This window comes from Phalacrocorax aristotelis, chromosome 8 (assembly GCF_949628215.1).
Source record: "Phalacrocorax aristotelis chromosome 8, bGulAri2.1, whole genome shotgun sequence".
Classification (NCBI taxonomy): domain Eukaryota; kingdom Metazoa; phylum Chordata; class Aves; order Suliformes; family Phalacrocoracidae; genus Phalacrocorax; species Phalacrocorax aristotelis.
Window position 1 is genome coordinate 31,185,675 of NC_134283.1, and position 19,559 is coordinate 31,205,233.

The 19,559-nt window shown below is 46.1% G+C and overlaps 1 protein-coding gene across 1 annotated transcript in view; it reads left to right on the forward strand.

Annotated features, from left to right (window-relative positions):
• The window catches only part of FGF18 (fibroblast growth factor 18), a 73,696-nt gene extending 54,402 nt beyond the window's left edge, over nt 1-19,294 (forward strand). Inside the window, exon 5 of the mRNA XM_075102216.1 lies at nt 18,977-19,294. Coding sequence (XP_074958317.1) covers nt 18,977-19,243 — 267 coding nt within the window. The 3' untranslated portion in view covers nt 19,244-19,294. The remainder of the gene's footprint in view (nt 1-18,976) is intronic.
• Nucleotides 19,295-19,559: the final 265 nt, after the last annotated feature.

Genomic DNA, 19,559 nt, shown 5'->3' on the forward strand with positions numbered 1-19,559 from the left:
CTCTGCAGCCAGCCCTGGGATTTCTGATGATGCTTTGGATGTGGGTGGGTTTGTGTGTTACAGTTGCATTAAATTGATGTGAGATGTCATCTTGGCATCCCAGTGTCGTGGCCACCTCCACAATAACTTTGTTACTTGATCTTTCTTTGGAGTGAAATTCAAAATAAAAGTGCAAGTGGAGCACTGTGCTGGGGAGGTAGGCAACATAAGGCTCCTCTCAGTGGTGAGCCAGGGGATGGTGTGGCAGAGCTAATACTGGAATCCGAACATCGTACTGGGGCTGGGCCTCACAGTTCTAGCGTTACAGGAATATTTTATTACTTTGGATCCCTGTACAATGGAAGCATGTAACAAATTACAGTGTGTTCACCCATCTAGCTTAACTTCTTTGCTGAAGTAATATTTTCTATGTATTAACTTGTTTTTGTAACTTAGGCAGTTCTTCTGTATTGTTGGCGAACCTAGAAGCTTGCTAACCAGGCAGGAGCTTGCTCAAAGCTAAAGTATCACCAAAAAAAAAAAAAATTTCAGCCTTCAAAGGCCCCTTCCTTCACTGCCTGCACTTTGCACCACCAGGAATTAAAATCTGGCATCTTTGTGGCTGTGAAAAAGGGAAGCTGAGTTTTGTTTTGCGTCAACGCAGCAAAAGCCACGCTCCCAAACAGAAACCAGAAATAAAATTGCTCTGATGAAACATTATTTACTTTTGTGGTCCCAAGAGTGACACTTGTGGGACAAGTGCCTTCCCCAGAGGATTCCTCCTGCCACTTTTGTTTTCCTTGTGAGCAGTACAGATGCTTGTGTTGAGCCTAAGTCCAGATCTTTCACAGGCGGCCGCTAGTTGTGGCAGCCTGCCTGACTCACTGCGGAGCTGTGGTGGCAAAGCAGGCAGCATCCAGGACGCTGCTTGAAATCAGTGGAGACTTGGAAATTGGTGCTCCAGGAGGATTGGACCAAAGCAGCTCTTTCTCTCTGCTTCCTGCACTGCTGCGGTGCAATTACTGCTCTGGATGAGACACAGTTGTTTGATCTTGGACAAGGAAATTAGCTTTTTAACTGGACTTAGACCTCCAGGATACACATGGATGCTTTTGAATATTGCACTGAACACAAATCTGGCCTTCAATTTTTTTGGTGGGGTTTTTTTTTTGTGCTTTAGTTTTCCATCCTTTAAATGTGATAATAGCATTTTCCCCTGAAATGTTATAAGGATAATTTTGTTAATATTTATGAGGTGCTGATACCACAGTAATGGAGACCTTAGAAATATCCTAATTAGATAGGGTAAATAGGCATGAAACCATACCTTTTCCTTTAATAGACCTTACCCCAGGGTGGATCAGCAGTGGTACACAGTGCAACCCACATCCCTTCCTGGTCTGCACTGGGTGTCCAGGAGGGTCCTGGCAAAGTCAGAGGATGTTTTTCAAAACATGTAGTGTATTTTGGCAAGATTCATCCCTTGATTTGGCCCATTGTGCACCGAGGTAGGACAGTTCTTTAGTGTGTCACCTTTCATGCAGCGTAAAGCTTTTGGTTTTTTTCTTGATGTGCTTTTCATAATGTTAAAACGGCAAATGATTTGTTATAAAAAGAATAATAAATCTATTCTTGTAAATATGAGCCTTCCCACCCCAGACTGCTGACAGGTTCATAAACCAGCCGACTTGAGCAGGAGGGGGTACAGAGCATGGCATTTGGAAGGAAAATGTTCCAGACGCGTTGCCCATATTAACAGCTTCTCATGAGCAGAAGAAGAAAATAATAGCATGTCTTCCTGATACCGAAGAGTGTGGTTTTAATTAGTATCATAGTTTCAGCTCTTTTTGTGGCAAGAGTTTGAGGGAATGCTTTTTAGCTTGAATGCTCTAAACAGCTAGTAAACCCCAAGGAAAACATTAGATAAAACTTATGCCTGGGCTTATACAAATATTTAAGTTCAGTCTGGGGGTTCAGGGAAATGAAACCCATAAACTGATTGTTTCACGGTCACCCCGGTATGTTCATTTGGCAAGAGAGGAACCATGGGACCAAACCGGGTCTTTTTCTATGCTCATTTCCTATTGCCTTACACTGCATAATCCCTAACAATACCAGTATATGCCATCTGGCTTTGTTCTCCTCCTCAGTCAGCAGTTTTGGATCCCCCCCAGTTGAAAACCTGCTTTGAATTTAGCCCTTTTTGTTTCCCATAATCACCTACAAAGGGTATCATAGACTGGAGCAGGTTGTTGTTGTTCTCAGCTGGAACTGGTGACGAATGCAAGAGCTCCAGAGCTAGGGCTTGCTCCCCGCCTTGGAGCCAGTTGTGTTGCAGGCCAACAGACTAACCCACAGGGCTGAGAAGAGCAGCCTTTGTATCTTTTTATTTATTTATCAGAAATTGCACCTACGCCAGCTTTTCTGAGTGGAGGCCATCTGATGGAGCTTTCTCAGGAGCCCCAGACCTTGTGTTTTCCTCCTTGCTTGGTTGTTACCCCATGAGTGTTCACAGCCAATGTTGGCCAAAGGGCTTGGAGGTGTTTTGGGCAGGCTTCTAACTTTATTTATTGTCACAGCATGCAACTGCTGAGGTCACCGACGCTCTACATGCTGCTTATGAAAACTGGAGACAGGGCAGGTGTTGTACAGGGAGTGACTTTTCTGTTAAAGGTGACCAGCACTTGGGGAAAACAAATTGGATCGTGTTTCATCATTGATTCTTGGTGTTATGTTGAAGAACACTCAGTAAAGATTTAATTTTTTTTTTTTCCTTCCAACCATATTATTTTTGCCTGTGGGTTTTTGATGCCTCTCTGTATGGACTTGTAAAAGTTGTAGGTCCTGAGTTTTCTGATTTTGCTGATTTTTCTATGGACCACTGAACATGGTGGGGTTATGTTACAAGGAGAGAGATTAAAATATGAAAACTCAGAACAGGAATACCAGGTGCTTTTCTTAAAAACTTCTTTGTCTTTAATATTACTGTTTATTTATCTCAGGCTTCTTACAAACACGTGGGAGAAGGCGACTCTAAAAGGTTCAGTTCTCCTTCCAAGGAGAGGTGCAATGTGACTTCTCCACTTGTGACAAGGCATGTGGCTGGTCACCTAGAACGCAAGAACTCTGAATATTTGCAATAATTCAGTGTTAGAGGAGAAGAGGAGCTAATAGTATCTTCAGAGGAGCTCTGAGTTTGTAACCGTGGTTCTCCTGGGGAGTCCTTCTGTGGTTTTTCTCTCTGCCCCAGCTTCTCTTATCTCATGCATTGAGACAAGGACATCAATAAAGTGGGGATTTCATACTTGTAAAAGGTTGTCAAGGATAAGTCTTTTAAGTATCCAGAGCAAGGAATAGCAGTCCAGGATGTGAGCAGGTGGTTGATAATTAGCTTGGCCACCTCTAACCCTTCTTGCTGCACCTGTCCTTGCAGCAAATTTGTGCTATCTAGGACTGCAGGATGCTGTGGAGATTTTCTTTCCCTGCCCTGTCCCAGTCCCCTCATCAGGAGAGCATCTGGAAGAGGTCAGAGATCTGTGAAGCTTAAACTGGATCTGTCAGCAGCATTACAAGGTGACCAAAGCCCTGCCCCTTCATTTAGGCACTGCTAAGGCTAGTGTCTGGTATGTGACAATCAGAACATCTCCTAATCCCCAGACACTGTTGCCCGGCAATGTCCCGTGGTTCTCTAGCAGCCACCCATGCGACCACGCAGTCTGGTTGGCACTAGTGCTCAGGTTATAGGAGGTATCCATAATGGGAGTGTTTTGTACTCCCAACTATAAAGGGAGATGAGAGAATAGGCCTGTTTTTTTCTGAACTGACCAAGGGCAGAGGAGAATGGACCTTGGCTTCCTGCAGAGCTGCTGAGTGGGAGAAGAGGCTGCTTATTGCAGATGGTGGCAAGGGAGACATCAGTTTTCAGAGCAAGATATAGACGCAGGGAAGGTAAGTAGTGATTGGAAGTAGTCCAGAAGATTTTAGAGGAATGGGCAAAGAGTTAAGCATGGCTTAAATTTGATCCAGAAATTTCTTCAAAAGATGCTCCGAGCAATCCTACTAATGTTCTTCCATGGCATTAGGTGGATTACAACTTTTCCAGATCCAGCAGCAATATTGTTCCCTGTTGGTTCTCTCTATTGTTATCTGTTGGTTCTGTTTGAGAACAGGTCCATCTCTCAGTATGTTAAGTTACTCCTTGAGCTCTTCCAGGAAGGAGAAGCAGGTGGTGAGTGCTGGAGCCATCTCCTCAGGGTGGGATGGGAGTCAGAGTGCAGGTAGAGTTGGGGCAGTGTAGCAACTGTCAGTTGTGTGCTGTGCTCCCATGTGCTGCTGCTCCACATAATGAAGCTGTAATCTTGACACTGCGAATCTGCAGGAAACTCCCGCACCACTGTAAACAGGGGTGAGTCCTTCCAAGGTAGGATGTGGATACGGAGAAAACTCCAGAAACAGGCAGAGTTAGAAGAGCGATACACGGAATGGGGTCTATCACAAGTATCATCCCTGCCAGCTGTCCAGAAAGTGAGAGCCATTAAGTTGTATCCTGAGAAGTCTCTGCTCAATACATCAGTTCAGCACCTTCTAAGAATTCAAGCCTGAGAGCGTGTGATACTAAAAAATAGGTGTTTTCCCGCCAAATCCACATGCTGACTTGCACCATCTCTCCTTGGGTTTTCTTTCAAAAACCTTCAGTGACCTGGTATACACACACTCTCAGAAAATCATTGTGGTACATACGCATTATTTTTGGAAAAGCATTTTAATGAGTTTAGGGGTTTTTTATTTCTTTCTCTATGCTTAATGTGAACAGTGGGAAAAAGCTGTTGGTTGAAAGGTAGGACCCCTGGGTTGTCCAGATGGCTGAAGCATTGCTTCAGCTCGAGGACAGGTAACTCAGGTGCTATCTGGGGGCAGCTTTGCTGACGCTGTTTGTAGTGCTCAAGACCTCCTGGCGCTCACAAAGCAGACAAGCAGTGCTGAGCTTGTGCCCTTGAGCATAGTCCAGCTCCTGAAGAAAAGCTCTGCCAGTCAAAGCGTGGATGTGCCAAGGGCATGTCATCTGTGCCAGGGGCTGGAGGTAGCATGGCTCTGCTGGCCACGATCACCTCTCCCCCACCCCTGACCATCACTGCTGTGCTGATACCGCTTACAGCATAGAGCTGCCTCTGAGACATAAGATTTTTTCTGGTGTGATAACTGCTTTCCAAGCCAATATATTTCTTAATGTTACCAGAAAGTTGCTAGTACCATATGGCAAGGCTCTCTGTATTTTTGCAGGACAACAAACAAATTGTTGCTAGATGCCAGACTGCTCTGGCAGAGCTTTATCACTGATGCCTGCCAGCAGTAGCCTTTAGGGGATAGTAATAATTTGGGGTTGTTTACATTACAGCTTTAAAATAGGGGTTTTCTTGAAGCATGTGTGTGTGTAGTCAGGAAAGTTGGCTAAAAAAACTCTGACAGCATCAAAGAGTGAAGGCGCTCGCTATGGCCCATGCATGCAGTCTTGGCCTTTATAATACCTCTGGCCTTACAAGAGAAGGAGCGTATTGTGTTACAGGAGCTCTAGGTGGTTCAGTGGGAGCCACCCTTTGCAGGACAAGGGGACTTACCTGGGCAGGAGACACCAGGTGGGTTCTCCAAAGCCTTATCAATGTATCTGGACCAGCTTTGTCATCAGTTGATTTTGGTCAAGGCTGAGCTTTCTTGAAAAGCTACCTTTCAAACACTGATGGTGGGAAAACAGTGCCTTGATGTAAAGCCAGGGGTCTGTGTTAGCCTGAGACAAGGAGAGTGAGGGATGAGCTCTGAGCCTGATGCCCTTCATGTGCTCAAGTCCTGCATGGCATTTGGCAGTGAGTATTCCCTGGTGCCTGCCTGCACCAGGGTCTGTCCAAACAGCCAAATGTGCTGCAAAGATGTCGGGAGGTGGCAAGGGCAGAGGGGCACTCAGAGCTTTGCAGTTTGAAACTTCGAAGCAGTAGATGAGGTGTTTGCACTCCTCAGCTTGTATATTTAAAACCACGCCTAACTGCATATTGGATTTGGGGCAGAACTCTGAGTTTCACAAGGTTTTGATGTATATCCAGAATTCTCCTGGAGTTGCACAGTATTTGGGTTGCTTGAAAGGGGCTTGTAAAACCTAACAATTTCTGGGGCTGAATGCTGAATTTGCAACAAAAACACGATCAGAATTAGTGGGGTGTCGGGTTTAATAGCGTGTGTTTTGCAGATCTCTGTGACATGTTCAGCCATAAACTATTCTGACTTGGCATCTCATGTGGAAGCAAAACTTGACATGGCTTTTGCTGGATCTTGCTCAGATGTCATTTTGAACTGCAGTCTGGTTCTTCATATAGGGTGGGATTGGTCCTTTTTTAAAGTGAACTGTTCCCAGGCTTTTGCTCCCCTGTGAGTTTGTTTTAGTTTAAGTCATCTAGATAAACACCTCAGTGGAACCTGGAGCCAAGCAACCTTGGACCTTGTCATACTTTGAACGGGGACCTGATCGGAAACCAGCCTCAAGTGTCTGAAAATCTTGAATCAGGGCCTGCAGGATTGCAAAGGTCTTAAAAGCAGTGAGATGACAAAGCCAGTTTTCTTTCAGTTGAGCCATTAGAATCTTCTGCATTCACCTAATCAGGCTTTTTCCTGCAACCAGTGGAAAAAAATTTGAGTTATTGTTCTGAAAACTTAGAAGCTGAGATTCTCATCAAATTGAAAGCAGAAGTGGAAGCTAAAATCAGCAGTCGCCCTCCTCCATTCTCAGCCTCCAAATATCATGGGGCTTTTGGTAAAACTGCAACCTTTCACAGCTGCTCCTTTCCCATTGCTGAGCAACCTGAAGCATCACATTCAAACTTGTATGGATGCTGGTGGAATTTGTATCAGCTGGTTCATTTGTTGCAGTTTCAAATCTTTACAGTGCTGGAAATGTGTCAGAAGAATTATCCAAGGAGGGGTTGCTAGATGTTATGGTAGGGATGTTGTTATCACGCTGTTTCAGGGTATGTGGACACAATAATTTATCATGTTACTTCTCGGTAGATGTAATTGTGCTAAGAGCTGGCCAGACCCTATCATGCACCTTCCCTGGGGGCTGTGAGGGCTCTGCCTTCTGTTGTGAAGCTGTAGGCAGAACAGGGAAGAGATGTTGCAGTCTGAGGTGGGTATGGTTGTGCTGGCTTTGCACACCTGGCGAGCAGGAGCCCTGCTGAAAAGGCTCCTGTCCTTGAGCAGAGGCAGCTGTCAGATGCCGAGCGTTCCCCAGCTTTTCCAGGAATCCTCACTCTGGATGGCACAGCCATGTAATGATTCCCAAGAAGCCACTCATGGTTGAGCCCAGTGAAACTACTTTCCAGTGTTTACTGCACTGAGGCTGCCTTGGCACAAAAGTGGATAGGCTCTGATGCTGCAGTGGTTCCTTCAAAGTGGTGGGAGTTTGTGTGAGCTCACTGGACCTTTGCAGTGTTAATATTTGCTATGAGAAATGGGCCTTGTCCTGGTTCTGTATTTGTGATGATTTGTTTACAGCAGTGCTTTGCACAGAAGTTTCTCTGGAGGTAGGAAGGAGAGGGGAAAATGATGTGAATGTGGGTAATGAATTTTGTGGAAGGAGTTTGGATGTTTTGTGGTGGTGTGGGATAGCAGGCAGCTGATCTTGGTGTTGCAAGAAGAGCAGAGGTCATTTTGAAGTTCTGTGTGCTCAGAAGAGGGGGAGCAGTTTGGGTACTGATAAACACTAAATGGCTGCAAGGCTTGAGAAGGAGAGACAGGAGAGTTTGCAGAGAGGATGGGAAATACTGACAGTGCTTGAGCTCATGTGTTGCACAAGAGGTTGAGGAGATGGAAGAAAAATAATTATATGGCAAAGATCCTTTTATTTCACAAATGGTTAAACACTGCATCAATTCTTAACAAAGTCTCTGTGTACATGTAAGCTTGGATGCCAAAGCCCTGAAGGCTGTCTGAGCCTGAAGACTGGTATTCATGGCACTGAATGGAGAGGGGGGCTTATGCCACCACAGAGGCATTTACCAATGTCTTCCTTTTGCCGATCAGTTGTTACTGTTGTGTGTGCATCTTATCTTCATGGTCTGATGGATTTAGGTCATGAGTTTCACAACTAGAGCACATTACTAAGCACATTTAAGCACATGCAGTGCTGCTGGGGTTGGATTTATATTTAGCTGCTTTGCGAGGCAGAACATTTACAGTGTTGGTTGGACATCACCTAACATCTTGTAAGAATAATGTGAATATCTAAGGTCTATGCTAAGACATTCTATGCGACCTTTAGTTCTTGCAGTCTTCTAAGCACCCTGGATGGATGCTGTTCCTCTCAGGCAGAGCAAGGACAGGAGGTTTTGTGTTAACCAAACTGTGTAGAGGAGCTGTGCATGACATGAGCTGTGAATCCTATGAGCCTTTCTTTGATAGTAGCAGGAACATCTGAGATTGGACTGGTGCTTAATACATTATTTCACAGGCCAGGCCAGGCAGTCAAGAGGTCCTTGTAGTCGTGTTTCAGCCATATATGAACACCTCCAGTTACCTTGAGCTTCTCAGCACAACCACAATACTTTGTGTGGCTTAAGGTCCCATATCCTTTTATTTTAAAAAATAATTTTCTTCATGATATTGGTTTTATGCTAGGAGTCGCAGTTGCTCAGCTGAGGATGTGATAATTGGCCTTTATTTCCAGGCTGTGTCTGGTCACCAGAGAGCTGTGTAACAGGTTTATGGATTTCTTGCAATTCCTCTTTAGCAAACTTCATGTTTTCCTTTGGATATTCCTAAGAAGCACCAATTCTCTCTCAAATTAGTTTTGCAAAGTCAAGGTTCACATGGCAGACCAAGCTTATAAGCTTGACCTCTAAATCTTTTTCTTATCCCACGGCTGGAAGCTCTATATCCACTTCCAGGAAAAGCATACCACCTTCTTGAAAGCTACATGATAATTTAATTTAATCCTTTCTGTGTTCAAGGAGCAAGTGTCACCATAAAGGTGCTAACATCCTGTTCCCTGTGTTTCTTGGTGGCTGCAGCTGTGTATCATGTTGGAATATTTCAGTTCTCTAAGGTTAAATGTTAATCAAAGTTATTGAGAGGGTAGTCCTGAGCCCTCATCATGCCTCACCCTGTTTGGGTGGAGAGGGTGTGCTGCATGTCTTGTGCTGACACCTGTATCAAGTTGAATTTAATTGTTTTCCTCAGAGCATCTTATCTCCCAAGTGTGATTTTTGTTGATCTTGATGTTTCTTCTAAATGCTGCAAATACACTGATGCATTTAACTTGCAGCAAGCAACAAAGCAATGGAGCCCTGTCTAATTTGACATGAAAAGAACTAATGCCATCCTGCAGACAATCAATGGCCTTTCTTGGTCCTAAATTCCGCTGATTTCAACTTGTCCCAGGGAAGCTGGTGTCAATGTCAGAATGTCTGCAGAATGAGATTGCACTCATCTGAAATAACTGAAAAAGTCATGGTGTATGTTTGTTTAATGCATATAAACCTGCAATTTACCAGACCTGCGATGGGATCAGCAACTGTTATAGTCCCGTGTTATTGCTCCACTCACTGTCTATACCTGATGTTTTAACCATTTTTTTTAAGTTTTCCTATAGTGGCATAGATCCCTATATAGTGAATTTAAGCCTACACAAAATATGCTACTGCTCTTAGTTGGCTTTTATAGACAGTTCAGGACTAGCCTTTGAGTCTTGGTGGAGGCTGAAAATGACTGCTCTAAAAGGAAACACGGCAAACCCCGGCAATGCATTTAACCAAGCACGTTGTGCTTTGTGCAGATGGGTAAATATGCCTTCACAGCTCTTACCATAGTTAGCACCTAGAAGCATACATGCAACTGGATCGGGTGGGTGCAGGTAATAGTAGATGTCATAGATCTGCTTAGATGTCACGCCTGAAACCTGTCTGTAGTTTCAGATCTCCTGAAGCAGTAGCTTCCTATTGCAGGAAACCAACAGTTTTGACTTAAATTAAATTTTCCTAAATCTTCTATTGGTTTCATAAATTCCATTTAAAAAGTGATTGACGTTTCTCATCATTAATAGTAACTACGCATAGTTCTCTGAGATGCAATTAGGAATTTCTATTAACTAAATGTATATCTTTCCAAATGAAGCGAAGCTAGTTTGCCCCCATTATGGATATGGGCCGTCCTGCCTTTCTGTTGGCAATCAATGTGCTTGTGATGGAAGGATTAGGTTAGGAGGCATGTCCTGGTGTAGCCACAAGCCTTGCTTGGTTCAACCCCAGAAACACTCCTTTCATCTCTGTATCCACCTGTTAATCCTGTGACAAAATGCTGTTCCAGGGTAGTGTGAGGGTTACTGAACAAGTATTGGTTAGAATAGTGACATTTTTGAACGAAAGGTACAAGGAAAGAAAAATTTTAAACCCTTCTTTTCCTTCCTTGGTTCTTGCAGCTTGTGCTGTGCCCAGCATAGGAACAGGGCTCTGGCAAAGCCTGTAGGTCCTATCCCACTCATGCAAGACCATGCCCATTTTTGCACGCTCTCAGGAGAGACCGGGTATACCCCCAGTGCATATGGGCAGGTGGGTGCAAAAATGGGCAATGCTACTTTGAAACTGGGCCTTTGAATGGAGGTGTACCCTCTCTTTGGAGAATCTCCTCCGCGTGGGTTTTATATTACTTCCCCTGCTTCATGAATGCACTTAGATGTCCTATATACATAATTAACCTCTCCACTGCACTGGCAGACACTTTTATTGAACTGCTCATCATGACTCCTAAGTATGTTCCTCGGAGGATTGTACAGGTTCAGAGGCCAGAGAGCTGGAGGAAACGCACATGAAGCTGAGTAACTCTTGGCAGTTATAGATGCAGCTTCCCTGATTTACAGCCTGGTCTAGGGGCAAGAATGTGCATTTGGGTCAAGAGGTGTCTCTGTGGTGAGGATGCCTTGCTGTAAATCCAGGATGCTGAACATCAGGATGCTTATGATGGATCTGTCCTGATAATGCCTGTAAAGTGTGCGAGGGTGGCTGGGCCCAGCTTACTAGCGGCCAGAGCACTCAGGTTTGCCATATTGTGAGGGGGTAATATTTCCCACAGCATTGCTGGATCTGGCAGGTGCCATACCCACTTTGTTGTCACACTTTCTAACCTACCTTTAAAAGCTGTGTGTGTGAAGGGGGAGAGGTGGCAGTGCTAAGAGCTGTGACGTTAACATAGCTCCTGCCTTACCTTCTTCCACTCGTTTTTTTCCAAGCCATGTGGAGTGAGTCTGTGCTCTGACTTTGAGCTGACCTTGTGCGAAACCTCAGAGAAATAATATGCTTCCTGAAAATCATATGTCACTAGGTACATGCTGTGTAAAACAGCTCTGGGGCTTTATAGGGCTTATCAGTGATGCTCAGTGTACCAGCCCTTGGTCCTCAGCTGGGGATGCTTCAGATGTGGCTTACTGGGACTCCTGAGCTGCACATGTCCTGAAAACCCCAGCCTTCCCCACTGTCACTGCTCCAAAATTTAGGAAATTCAGGGCAGTATTTCTTCTGTATAATGCAGTGTGTGAATCTAACAGTGCCAGTGTTCAAAGGAAATTTTAAGCAAGCCTTTGAAATAATTGCTGAGCTCAGTGGGTGTACCTCACAGCTGGGGGTGGTGTGAGATTCAGCACAGTGGGGTACCATTTCTCAGGAACCCCCTCTGTCTGTGGAGGTGGAGGTAGGGATGCAGAAAGGGTCCATTTCAGAGTTTTTCCTTGCAAAAAACCTAGGTGCGTACACCTCTTGGAAGACTTTTGTTTGAGCGGCAGCTTTCCCCACTCTAGGATTGTTGGGATGGAGTAGCTTGTGCAGAGGGAAGCGATCCTGCTTGTATGGAGGGCTTGCACCTTCACAATTTGACTTTGAAGTTGGGGTCTGAACTTGCAGAGAGGTGATAATTAGACAGGAGAGTCATGCCTGTCTCACTTGAAAGGTCGAGTCTTGCTGCCCCCTGTGCCAAGCTGGCATTCCTGGGATGTCACAGACATGTTTCCTATGGCTTGGTGTTTGTTATTATTTGCAGCACATCACCAGTGCATTCCGGCGCCTTACCCAGAGAGCTTCTAATTGCGGTGTCGTTTGAGGCAGGGGGAAGTGTTTTAACATAAGCTTAGCTAACAACAGCTTAACACAGCATCACTTGTAGGGATTAATTTGTGCCCTGATCTTTGCAAACAGAGAAACCTTTCAGTCTTGGAGGCATCTGTCCCCACACTGTGGTGTTACCGGAGCTGCTTGCGTGAGCTTATTGTTGCCGTAAAAGCTGAGTGAAGTTTGGATTTGTCGGTGCCCACTGAGCCAGATTTGTGAAGCATAAATGAGGAAACCTGCCCTGGCCTCCCTTTCCCATAAAAAGCTGCTCAGGTGGCTTAGTGTGGCAGGCTAATAGGGAGAAGGCGGAGGCGGCTGCTGCACCTGCTAATGCTTTGGCTCAGGCTGGTGGCACAGAGGCTGCCGCGAATTCCCCCTGAGCAGCAAGCTGTTAGTGGCAGTAATGCCTCTCTCGGAGGAGTGCTCCTGCTATGACAACAAAGAGTCCTTTGATCCTTTCCATTTGGAGAACTTAAAACGAGAAAGCCAAACTACAATAAGACCAAGTTGGGTCATAAAAAGGAGAGCAGGAGCACCAAAGCACTCCGGAGTGTAATTGTAGAAGCAGCAAATGCTTTGGCACTTAATTCTGCTTTAGTGTCAGTTCAACATGTTTCGTGTTTAATACTGGAGAGCCTGTCGCCAAATGCTCTGCACAAACAATCCGGTGCTGCTCCTTGGTAAGCTCAGGGCACTCGGAGAGCCCCTGGCTCCAGTGCAGCTCCTTCAGCTCCACTGCCTTCAGCTGCACACTGGATGGAATTGGCCCATGGTGTATGAACAGTCTCACACTCGAGATAGCCCTTTCTGGAGCAGAAGCCTTGGTAAACCTTCTTGGTAAAGGGACTGGGACCACTTGGGTTCACTGCCTTGTCACTGGGCAGCAGCTCACTGTGTCCTGGGCTGGTCACCAGCTACTAGCTACCCGAGATGTCCCGTCTGAGCCAGTGCTTTGTGCTGCCCGAGCTTTACCAGCATGGCTGTGCTTTCCCTCGCTTCTGTGCAGACATGGGTGATGCCTGAGGGGTTTCTGTGGAATGTGGTGTTTAGATCAGGCATTTTATAAGATGTATATCAGAAGTCTGGCTAACTGCATCTTCCCATGGCTATTAGGGGTGTGTTTAAACAAAAAATGCTCTGGATTATTTCTATGCAAAGAACGGAACTGCAAGTTGTTGCCTGTGCAGTGGCATGGCCCTGTCACAGTCAGGCAGAAGATCCCAGGAGCAAAATTGGTCATTTGGGGATGGCTCATCAGAGGTACAAGGAGGTCCCAACTTGAAGAGAGCCTGTGCCTTTCACAGGAGCAGAGTTGTGCCTCTGCAACAGCTCTTGCCCTGCTCTGAGCAGGGAGCTTGGCTGGAGATGTTGATGTGGGACGGTAGTGAGCAAATGCTGGAGCAGCTCATTCCTTGAGCATGTGTGGAACACGCTGGAGCTGCAAAGCCCTTGCCCCCACCCCTGATCTGTGGGGCTGATGGGAGTGTGGGGCTGGGTGCGGGTCCTGCCCCACCATGTGGCAGTGCCATCGCTCTGGGCCGGGCGGTTCCTGCACAGCTCTGATGCTTTCAAGAACTCTTCTTTATTTTAAAGAATCAGTTCAAAACATAAACCTCCAAGTTTTGAAGGGTGAGCGCTCTGCAAGGTGCATTCTGACAGCTAAGTATGTATGAAATGTGGCTTGGCAGCATCTCCTGGCTGGTGTCGGCAGCAGAGGATGCAGCCCCGTATCAGCAGCAAGTATTTGCACTAGGAGCTCCTGGGGAAGGGCAAGTAGGTGGCTGGAGCAGGTAGTGATGCTTGGCCAAAGCCGTGTTTCTTTTCTCTTCCACCCTCCTCTCTTTGGAGGAGCAAGGGGATGGGTGACAGACCCAATGAGTGTTTTGCTGTTGTTTAAACAGGGACATGATTAGAACTTAAGTGATAGGCATATGGTGAAAACAAGGTGACAGTTAAAAATTATTGAAAACTCTTATAAATTTCTTTTTCCCCTAATAGCTCTCCATGGCGTTAGGTAATGTGTGCGAGTAATTTATTCTATTGGGGTTTATAACAGATGCTGTAAAACCATTTTGCAAGTATTTGACAATCATTTGTCTGTCTCTGACATGTCTTAGCATGTACAGGAATGCTCTGTTTGGGGAAGTGAGGTCCTTATCCTGATTTATCTTGAGGTGCTTGTGAATGTTGCTGTAATTTCATGTTATCAAATCATTTAGCTCTTCCTCTTCCAGAACAAAGTGATTTTATCTCATGCTCCTTGTTTACTTCAAATTAGCCCTGAGGTTGGCCTGAAGTTGCACCTTGTTATTACTCTACCTCCTGTCTCCATCTTAGGCTTTGTCGGCAAATTTGAAAGTATAAGTAAATACATTTTTATTATTAATAGAATAACTTCACCCTCCTACACATGTTTTCTTTTCGTTCCAGCCTTCAGTTTCCATGAGAAACTGACATTGCAGTACAAGCGGAAACGTCCCAAATTGCATGAAAACACCTTAATTCTCCTAGCAACAACGTCAGGGCTTAAATCCAGGACCTTTCCACAAGTGTGGGGGAAATGGCCCTTCCAATTACCTGCTCCCCCTGTGGTACGGATCCGGTCAGTTCATCAGCACCTGGGTTTGGGTGGATTTGAAACTCAGCCATGGTATTGTTTAAAAATTCTCCATTCATTGGGGAAGGGTTTGTAGTGGGCTGAACCCTGAGAAACCTGGGGCTGGTTTTATGGCTTCCCATTGAAACCTGGTGGAACCCCGTGGTGTTGACTGATTTCCCTCTTCCCCACTCATGTGGCTTTGATCAAACCCAGGGCTTGGAGAACGACTCCCCCCAGGAACTGGAACCACTGAGCTTTGCCCAGTTCTGCCATTCATTAAAGCATTTGTGAGCTTCCAACTATAGATGACAAAATTAGGACCTCTGTGCCTAGCCTGGTATGGAGATTGCCAGTCTTATGGCAGAGCTGGCTTAGTCCCCGTATAGGGGCATGTATAGCGAACACGGACACTGGATTGGCATGTTTGATGCAGAAGTTGCCATGATCTTCATGTCGTCTTAATGGGACCTACCTGTGGTAACAAAACCTTTAGGCAGGATGGTGCATTAATCACATATTGTGTTACCACACATAAACATCACATATTGTTGCACCGATTGAACTGGTATTAAGCCAGGGAGGGATGGCTGGTCCTGGAGGCTGGCAATGATGAAGCTTTTTTCCCTGTTGTTGCCTGTGTGACTCCCACCTGGGTTGTTGTGCCTGATGGTTCCCATCTCGCAGCTCTGGTTGTAGTTCGTACATGGTTATTTGGGGATGGGAGGTGCAGGGAAGCCTGAGCCAGCTCAGCCCAGGGAGCTTCCCTCCTGTCCCATGATCCCCATCCTTCCCACAAACTGCATCAAACTCTGCTGTGACTGTGCAGGACTTTTTAGGAAGGCTTCTAGGAGAGAGCAGGCTGACCTGCCGTACAAGCATAGGCTGGGAGAACTAGGTTTGTTCAGCCTTGAGAAAAGGAGGCTTAGAGGGGATCCCATCACCATGTGCCAGTACTTAAGAGGCAGGTACAAAGAAGGTAGAGACTCCCTTTTTACACAGAGTCACACGGAGAGGACAAGGGGGAATGGACACAAGTTGCTCTTGGGGAGATTCCGATTGGACACCAGAGGGAAATTTTTCACAGTGAGGACAGTCACCATTGGAATAATCTCCCCAGGGAAGTGGTTACTTTCAAGACTTGTCTGGGCAGGGTGCTGGTCCATCTTGTCTAGAGCGCGCTCTTCCTAGAAAGGTTGGACTTGATGATCCCTGAGGTCCCTTCCAACCAGTGATTCTGTGATTCTGTGACCTGGCCTTGGGGAGGGGGAGGTAAGCATGCAGGGCTGGGCTCCTTGTCCCAGCTGTCATGCCCTGAGCAGAGCTGCTGCAGCCTGGGACCGACCATCACTGCAGGTGCTGTGCTGGTCATGCTGCTGTGGCTTACCTGCCCCCCGCTCCCCCTGGGATGGGATGGGTGAAATGACTAAAAACCAAGAGGGTCTGATACTGTTTAGTTTGCGTGGAGAGAGTTTAATAGTCAGCATAGCAGTAGGCATAGGCCTGCAGTACTGAAAAGGTCATTATTTGACTTCAGTGAGGAGTTGGATTGGGCTAATACTATGATGGAAAACTTCCTTTGGCTTTGCTGAGCATTAGATTAAGTCCTGTATGATGCTCCATACTTTGCTTATTCCTGTCTGGAATCCATAAAACACCCAGAGCTAAGACAACATCCAGGACTGAAGTGAGCCTATATCTACTCCCTGATATCTTTTGACACATAGAACAGTGCTGGTGCACACAACAATGCATGACGTTCTAGGTGCAGCACCAGTAACTCAGCAATTAAAGGACAAAATACATTTTCTGGCAGAAGATTATAGGCAAGAAAAATTTCTTCTGTGCTGAACCACTTAAAGATGTTGTCGTGTGATGCTGCAACTCCCTCCAGTGCTGCATGTGCTGTGTAAATTAGTGTCTTGAATCCCAAGATGCATGTTCTGCCACATTCAGAGTCCAGCTCTGGGTCTGTTAGTCTAGATCTCCAATCCCTGTGTGGCAGGTTGACCCTGGCTGGATGCCAGGTGCCCACCAAACCACTGTATCACTCGCCTCCTCAGCTGGACTGGGGAGAGTATATATATCAAAAGGCTCATGGATTGAGATAAGGACAGGGAGAGATCACTCACCAGTTACCATCACAAGCAAAACAGGCTTGACTCAGGAAAAGTAATTTATTACCAATAAAATCAGAGTAGGGTAATGAGAAATAAAAAACGAATCTTAAAACACCTTCCCCCCACCCCTCCCTTCCTCCCAGCCTCAACTTCAGTCCCAGTTTTCTCTACCTCCTCCCCAGTGGCATGGGGGGGACAGGGAATGGGGATTGTGGTCAGTTCATTACATGTCGTCTCTGCCGCTCCTTCCTTCTCAGGGGGAGGACTCCTCACACTCCTCCCCTGCTCCAGCCTGGGGTCCCTCCCACAGGAGACAGTCCTCCATGCACTTCTCCAACGAGAGTCCTTCCCATGGGCTGCAGTTCTTCACGACTGCTCCAGTGTGGGTCCCCCACGGCATCACAGGTCCTGCCAGCAAACCTGCTCCAGCATGGGCACCTCTCTCCACGAGTCCTCGGCTCCTGCCAGGACCCTGCTCCAGTGCAGGCTTCCCACGGGGTCCCAGCGTCCTTCTGGCATGTACCTGCTCCAGCATGGGGTCCTCCACGGTCTGCAGGTGGATATCTGCTCCACCACTAGCCTCCACGGGCTGCAGGGGAATCTCTGCTCTGGCTCCTGGAGCACCTCCTCCCCCTCCTTCTTCACTGACCTTGGTGTCTGCAGGGCTGTTTCTTTCATGTGGTCTCACTCCTTTCTTCTGGCTGCAATTGCACAGCAGCTTTTCCCCTTCTTAACTGTGTTATCCCAGAGGCACTACCACCATCACTGATGGTCTCAGCCTTGGCCAGCAGCAGGTCTAATGGCTGGCATTGGCTCTATCGGACATAGAGGAAGCTTCTAGCAGCTTCTCACAGAAGCCACCCCTGTAGGCCCCCTGCTACCAAAACCTTGCCACACAGACCCAATATACCCTGTTTGCCAAAATCTCGAACCGGTGAGCAGCTGGGGAACTACCAGCACATGGCAGTGACAGGGAGATGGGTTTGCACAACCCTGTATTGGGAAGGAGTCCCAGCAGGGCAGGCATCTTGCTGCAGGGTGGTCGGGAGCAGCAGTCGTGCTCAGGAGCTTCTGACCTCCAGTTCTGCATCTAATCCTGGCTCGCTCTGCAAGGAAAAATGTTGTTTAGGGACATGGTTTTCTAAGCCAGGTACTTGAGTTCTGGGTGGCTGCTTTTAGGCTGAGATTGAAAGGTGGGGAAAGGACCGCATCCCTCCTGCCACCAGGAACAAAACCCTCTTCCAAACACAAACCAACCCTGAGAGAGCAGAGGTGTAAAATCACGTGCTTGTGTCACCCCCTCTGGCAGTGGAGCTGGGCTGGGGCTGGTGGCTGAGGACACTGCTGCCCCATAGCCCTCCAGCTGCAGTCACATCAGGATGCCGGCCATCCAGGGAGCTGCTGTGGTGTGGAAACAGCCCTTTCCACTGATGATGTCACTCAGTGACATGAGCTGGAGCCAAGCCTGGGATGTACAATGCGGGTCTGAAATAGCTAGTTGGATTCAGGGACTAGAGTGGGGGTGGGGACCTTGACGCCTACAGCACCCTTCTGGTTCATCCCCAGAGCTCCATGCACGGTTTATTTGCCAGGTGTTGAGCATGGGATGCTGCGGGGGAGAGTTTTTAAAGCATTGGGAAGGCTTAGTTATGATTTTAGTGGGATTTGGGTAGTTACGGGTGCAGGCCCATAAGGTATTTTGGAAAACATATCAAAAGAGCAGTAGAAGTGGCAATGCTGTTGTTCGGCCCATACAAGATTCTAATTTTTAAAATTTTTTTCTGATTAAGTATGATGTTTCCCTGGCGTGAGTTCAATTCATCCTCCTTTCCTAGTGGAAAAAGCAAAGCTAAATGTCTTTCTTAACTTGCAGTTGAAGGAGCTGGACTGGATAAACTTAACTGTTGTATTTGAAAAATCTTTCTCTCCTTGGATAGGAGTGTTTAAAAAAAGAAGAAATTATGACCTCATGCTTTGTGCTTTTTTAAAAATTCATTTTTATTTCAGCTGATGTTTATAATGGCTCCTATTAACAATGTTTGAACCAAAAACAAGGTCCAGATGTGATGATTTTATTTATGCCAAATTGGGTTTTGGTCACTGATCTTGCATTTGGATAATGATTTTTTTTTTTTTCCCTCTTTCAGCCTGATGGCACCAGCAAGGAGTGTGTCTTCATTGAAAAAGTCCTAGAAAACAACTATACAGCACTGATGTCTGCAAAATATTCAGGCTGGTATGTTGGATTCACCAAAAAAGGGAGGCCACGGAAAGGGCCCAAGACCCGGGAAAACCAGCAAGATGTACATTTTATGAAGAGGTACCCAAAGGGGCAAGTGGAGATACAGAAACCTTTCAAGTACACAACAGTCACCAAGAGGACTAAGAGAATACGACCCACCAATCCCAGTTAAAAATAGACAAAAACAGTGTCACAATAATAAACCACAAAAAAAAAAAAAAAACTGCACCAGAGGAATATTTTTACATTAAAAATAAGGAAGAATCTCTATTTTTGTACATTGTGTTTAAAAAAAAATAAAAATAAAAAAAATTAATAAAAGACTAGATGGCAAACGCTGGGGAAAAGCTGTTAGGGATTTATTGTGACTTGAAAAAAAAATGAACTGCTCTATTTAATTGACTTCTTGTTGATGACACACAGGTGCTTATTTTGCTTTTTTTGGAAAGGACAACTTTTCAAGCATATCCCCAGAGGAAAAAAAAAAA